At 38.9% G+C, this 6,222-nt stretch overlaps 1 protein-coding gene across 1 annotated transcript; it reads left to right on the top strand.

The window, feature by feature from the left end:
• Positions 1-595: 595 nt before the first annotated feature.
• LOC107769774 (uncharacterized) lies at positions 596-2,044 on the top strand. The gene has a single exon (XM_016589026.2). It carries the CDS (start codon positions 596-598, stop codon positions 2,042-2,044), a length of 1,449 nt encoding a protein of 482 aa, XP_016444512.2.
• Positions 2,045-6,222: the final 4,178 nt, after the last annotated feature.

Genomic DNA, 6,222 nt, shown 5'->3' with positions numbered 1-6,222 from the left:
TTAATTGTAATGCCATTGGAATCAATATTCAAAGCATCAGCGAATGCACAAATGCAGCAACAGAAAAGACAAAAGAGGGGAACATTAATATTATAGATCCAGGAGGGACTTCACATAATGTTGTTAGTAATGCCTTGAAAGAAGCTGAAAATGCAGACAAGAAACAAGATGAGAATGCAGACAAGAACCGAGCTATGACAGTGCATGTTTATGCAACAAGTACTGTTCCATTGAGCACCGTGTAGGATGTAGCAGGAAGTAACGTTCCATTGAACAATACAATGATGTTGACCAATGAACATGCTGAAAAAGATGCAGAACTTATCAACCAGACAGAGGATATTGTTACATCAAAAGAAGCAGTAGAAACACATGATCAAGTTAACCACACAGAACTTAAAGGTAGAGACATGGATGATGAATCCACTGCACACAATTTCCTTAATGTTGCCAAGCAGGGAGATCTGTCGCCAAGGCTTATTGAACTAGTAAAATCTGCAACATAGGGAAAAAAGAAACAGTCAAAGGAGACTTCTATTGTCCCAGTTAGTGGAGAACAAACAAGGAGAACACTGTCCAAATCCCAAAACATTTAATGGATGCCATTATATGGAATGTCAGGTCAGTAAACACAATGCAAGCATTTGAAAGGCTGATTACAATGCACAGAAAACATCATTTTGAGTTCATAAGAATCCTTGAGCCTATGCAACCGTCTCACAAAATGGAGAGGTATAGAGCAAGAATTGGTTTGGCACAGGCTGTGGTGAATGTGTCAAACAAGATTTGGGCTTTTATTGATGAAATATTTGAGGTTACTATTTTATATAACATGACTCAACAGCTGACTTTGAGATTGATGCACTCTGAAACACATGTTGAGCTCATCCTTACACTAGTGTATGCCAAATGTGATCGCACTAAAAGAATAGAACTATGGGATACGTTGTATGCAATGACATCAGATATGACAGTACATTGTCTAGTTGGAGGCGACTTTTATGTGATATGGGATGAGGAAGAGAAATATGGGGGCTTGCCAGTTTCTCTCATTGAAGTAGATGACTTCAGACACTGCATCAATAACTATAACTTGACAGACTTGGGTTTTAAAGGAAGCATATTTACATGGTGGAATGGAAGATCAGAGGAGGAATGCATTTTTAAAAGATTGGATAGATGTTTTGGCAATAATGAATTGCTACAAACCTTTCCTGGATTGGAGATAACTCACCTATCCAAAATTGGGTTTGATCATTGCCCAATACTGCTGAAATGTGATATTGAAACTACGCCAATTAAGAAGTCATTCATATTTCTTAACTTCTGGACGAAGCATGCAACCTTCAAAGATGTAGTAAAGGATAATTGGAATGTTGATTTTAGTGCTAACCCTTTCTGCATTTTTAACTACAAGTTAAAGAAGCTTAAACAAGCACTATCTACTTGGAGCAGGGCTACATATGGGGATATATTCCAGAAGATTTCAAGCCTTGAGGAAGTGGTCATGGTTCATGAAAGACAATTTGAAGTCAATCCTACACAGATGAATAGACAAAGATTACAACAGGTCCAAGCTGAAATGATTAAATATCTTGCATTAAAAGAAGAATTCTGGAGAACAAAAGTTGGCATGTTATGGTTCAAAGATGGCAATAGAAACACTAAATTCTTCCATGCCCAAGTTAATGGGAGAAGGAAGAGACTGAAATTATCAAGGATCCAGATTAGCCTTGGTAACTGGATTGAAGAAGATCACTTAATAGCAGAAGAAGCAATAAAGTTCTACAAGGATCAATTTACAGAGAGTGCAGTTCCAAATGATTTTTATATTCTAAATCATGTACCTTCAATGGTAGATAGTGATCAACATGAAAGATTTATGGCTTTGCCTTCCAATAAAGAAGTGAAGAGAGCAGTTATGGGGTTGAATGGGGACTCAAATGGTGGACCGGATGGATTCACTGGAGCCTTTTACCAAATATGCTGGGAAATTATTGAAGAAGATGTAGTAAGCATGGTCAAGGCTTTCTTTTGCGGTTAGCAGTTGCTAAAGAGTGTGACACACACAAACCTAGTTTTATTACCAAAGAAAAAAGAAGTTATGACCTTTGCAGACATGAGACCAATCAGTCTAAGCAACTTTGCTAACAAGATTTTCTCTAGTGTTATTCGTGAGAGGTTGTTTGAATTATTACCAAACATAATCTCAGAGGAACAGGCAGGTTTTGTAAAGGGAAGAAGCATAGTTGAGAACGTACTGCTAACTCAAGAAATCATTAAGGATATCAGGTTGAGAACAAAAGTAGGTCCAAACGTTGTGATTAAGCTTGATATGACAAAAGCTTACGATAGGCTATCATGGCTATTCCTGACCAAAATACTAAGAAAAATGGGATTTCCTGAAGCTCTTATTGGCTTGATCTTTGATTTGATTGGGAACAATTGGTACTCTATTCTTATAAATGGTCAGCCTAATGGTTTCTTCAAATCGTCGAGGGGAGTTAAACAGGGTCACCCTTTGTCACCAACTCTATTCATTCTAGTAGCAGAAGCACTTTCTCGGGGATTAAATTCACTACACACTAACCTGTATTTCTGTGGATTTGGAATGCCATAATGGAGCCTAAAAATAAATCATATATCATACGTTGATGATACGATCATTTTCTGCTCTTTTGATGAAACTTCATTGAGACTTATGATGGAGGTTTTGCAAGCTTATGAATCATCATCTGGTCAACTGGTGAACAAAGCCAAATCATCCATATACCTGCATCATTTAACGAATAATGAGGTGATTAACAAAGTGAAAAGGATTACAGGTATACGAAGACAATGTTTCCCTATGACCTATTTTGGCTGTCCTATTTTTTATGCAAGACGAAGGGGAGACTATTACCAGGGATTAATCACCAAGATTATGGATAAAATGCAGTCATGGAAAGGCAAACTCCTTTCTGTAGGAGGCAGAGCTATTTTGATTGCAAATATCCTGCAGAGTGTCCCAATTCATATGTTGTCAGCAGTTAATCCACCAAGTTATGTGATCAACAAATTACATAGCATTTTTGCCAAGTTTTTCTGGAGCAACAATGTAGGAGGCAACACTAGACATTGGGCATCTTGGACTAACCTTTGTATCCCTTATGAGGAGGGCGACATAGGTTTCAGATCCCTACATGATGTATCCAAGGTATTATTCTGCAAATTATGGTGGAATTTCAGGACTAAGCCCAGTTTGTGGAGTTCTTTTATGAGTCAAAAGTAATGCAAGAAACTGAATGCAGTAATTGTACCTTGGAAGCATGGATCCCACGTGTGGAGAAAAATGCTAGAATGTAGGGAGTTGACTGAGCATCAAATCTACTGGAAACTGAGAATGGGATCAGCTCTATTTTGGTACGACAATTGGACTGAGATGGGAGCCTTATATTTTCAAGTACCTACAGAGTTTGGTATCGATGAGTATATTCATAATGTCAATGATCTGGTTGAAAATGGTACGTGGAATGTGAATAAAATGTTTGAGAGCCTACCAGAAGATTTGGCACACCACATTGTGCAAAATATTAGACCACCAACTGAAAGTTCACAGTTAGATAATCCTTTCTGGATGCTTGAAACAAGGGGACATTTTACAGTAAAGTCTGCATGGGATTACCTGCGAAGAAGAGCCAACCCAAGATTAGCTTACAAGATGATATGGGTAAAATGTTTACCTTTCAAGATATCCTTCTTCCTGTGGAAGGTGTGGAAAGCCAAACTGCCCCTTGATGATTTCTTGCGTAAACTAGGATACTCCATGCCATCTAAATGTTGGTGTTCTGCTGATCCTAAGGAGGAGTCATTACTACATTTATTTCTTCACATCCAATGCAGCTAGAAGTGTTTGGACTTACTTCCTGAGGAGAGAAGGAATTGCATTAGATGGGTTGTCATTACATCAAGCAATTACAAAGTGTTGGACAACACCAGTTGTACCTAGATTGAAGCCAGTGTTACAAGCTCTACCTGCATGCATTGTATGGGAACTTTGAAAGAGAAGAAACAGTTTGAAATATGGAGAAGCAGTGTTAGTGAGCAGAGTTATTTACCAGGTGTCATCTACTATACAAGCTCTGGTCCAACTGAAAAAGCCTGGACTACATGTGCCTCACAAGTGGCTGGACTTACTGACAATGATGGAGCAATACACGCCTCGAGTGAAATATGATAAAGTGTTATGGGAATTTCCTTCAAGAGGATGGATCAAAGTGAATACGGATGGAGCATGTAGAGGGAACCCAGGGAGGAGTTCAATTGGTTTCTGCATAAGGGATGAGGTAGGTGATTTGATATATGCAGAAGGAAGGGAGATTTCTAAAGGAACCAACAATGAATCAGAAGCGGTAGCTATTGTGGAGGCATTGAAGATGTGCAAAATTTTTAATTATTTCCAGATATGGCTGCAGACAGATTCTATGCTATTAAAGAACATTATAGAGGAATCATGGAAGCCTCATTGGTATATTACTGAACATGTAGAGGAGATTTTAAGATTGAAGGAACAAAGTATCATCAAGGTCACACACATATTCAGAGAAGGGAATACATTAGCAGACCACCTTGCCAATTATACTCTAGATGAACGAAATACTGAATGTCATGGTTTCAGGGATATGGACTCAAAAGGAAGGAGGATTATTAACGAAGATAAGATGCAATGCCCTTACATAAGAGTGAAGGTTGTAAGGAATTAGGAGGAAAAGAGGATTCATTTTGTTATCACACTAGAATCATTCTTGAGGAGAGTTTGGATAGCAATTTTTCGGCTAACTTTGTTCATTTTTTTGCAGGTATATCATCAAAGCTAAAGCCTAATCTTATAGTACAATCTCAAGTGGTGGTATTATTGTACTGCATTCAATCCACTGGGAGGACACTAAAGGTAGGCTTTGGCACTTTTACAATTTTCGTTTCATGACAGTCATTCACATCAAAGGAAAGTACTGAAATAGGATGGGAAAACAAGATGGGCACGTGAAGTTCTGGACAATAACAGATGCCAATGCGCTTGGAGAATGCACCAGCACGCTAGGGAATTTCTAGGAAATGCAGCATGCGTTTTGGAAATATAAGACAATTCAGCTTTTCGACAAAAGATGGAATCTCACGTTTTGGGTGTTACAAACCACCAGACAACACATGCTGTTGAACAAAAGTATCACATGGAAAAGTGTAATACCCATGGAAAGTTATCTTGGATACATAAAAGCATGTGATGGATGCTTTTAGAATCAAATGGAGCAACAATTTTAATTGTTTAATGTTTGGACGTTACAACTATGCTCCAACCATTAAGCAATGGGGACAGAGGAATCAATGCACGCCTGCAATTTACTAGCACGCTTCAATAGGTCGACAATGAATGTGTCTGCAGAACACGCCTAGCTAATAGAATCGACACGCGTTATGGAAACAAGAGACAAAATAGTTGTTCGACAAAACCAATAACAACAACAAACATAGGAGATCTTGATGCACGCATGGATGTTGGCAGCTTTCACAACCAAACCAGTTGAGGCGTGTTTTTTTGGGAGGACTTTAAATTCCATCAGGGATGCACGCCTGTTTTCACATGGAATTGCACGCTGGAAATGTATCAGTTGCTGGACAACGAATTGTTTCTCTCAATACTGGAGATGCACGCATGGCATACGTATGAGGTGAGTGTGACTTTGAAGAAAGGAGTCCACCAAGAAGGCATGCACAAGGGGTTTCGACAACAAACAACTGGGACGTGTTTTTTTTGGGAGTGCTTTGGACATTTGATCATGCACTTGATTTGCACAATTCGAGAAACTGTGGATTACAGCATGTGCGAGCACAGGGATGCAATTTAAGGTAGGTTGCACGCCTGGCTGTAATTGTTTTAAATGGACACATGATTTCGAGAAGCAGGATCTCGAGAAATTTCCAGCTCTGTGTTCGACAATAGCTGCAATTAAATAATGGCCAGGTTAAACAATGGCCAGTGCTCACATTTTCGGCGCAGCAACATTTAGGGGATCGAAGGAAAATATTATATGCGTGGGATGGGTTGTTGCATTAAAATTGACGCAGATTATGGCTACATTTACAATCAGCATGGTCCACATCTGAATTGGGCTTCAATGGACTGGAAATACAAGGAAGAAAAGGACATCTTCGGCCTAGATTTGTAGTTTAAATTAATGTGAT

Source organism: Nicotiana tabacum, chromosome 6 (genome assembly GCF_000715075.1).
Source record: "Nicotiana tabacum cultivar K326 chromosome 6, ASM71507v2, whole genome shotgun sequence".
NCBI classification, from domain to species: domain Eukaryota; kingdom Viridiplantae; phylum Streptophyta; class Magnoliopsida; order Solanales; family Solanaceae; genus Nicotiana; species Nicotiana tabacum.
Note: the sequence above shows the minus strand (reverse complement) of the source record. Positions and strands in the feature narration are given on the sequence as shown.

Bases quoted from the DNA above. Each gene is read 5' to 3' on its own strand.
- LOC107769774 (XM_016589026.2), top strand. From the start codon at position 596: ATGGATGCCATTATATGGAATGTCAGGTCAGTAAACACAATGCAAGCA.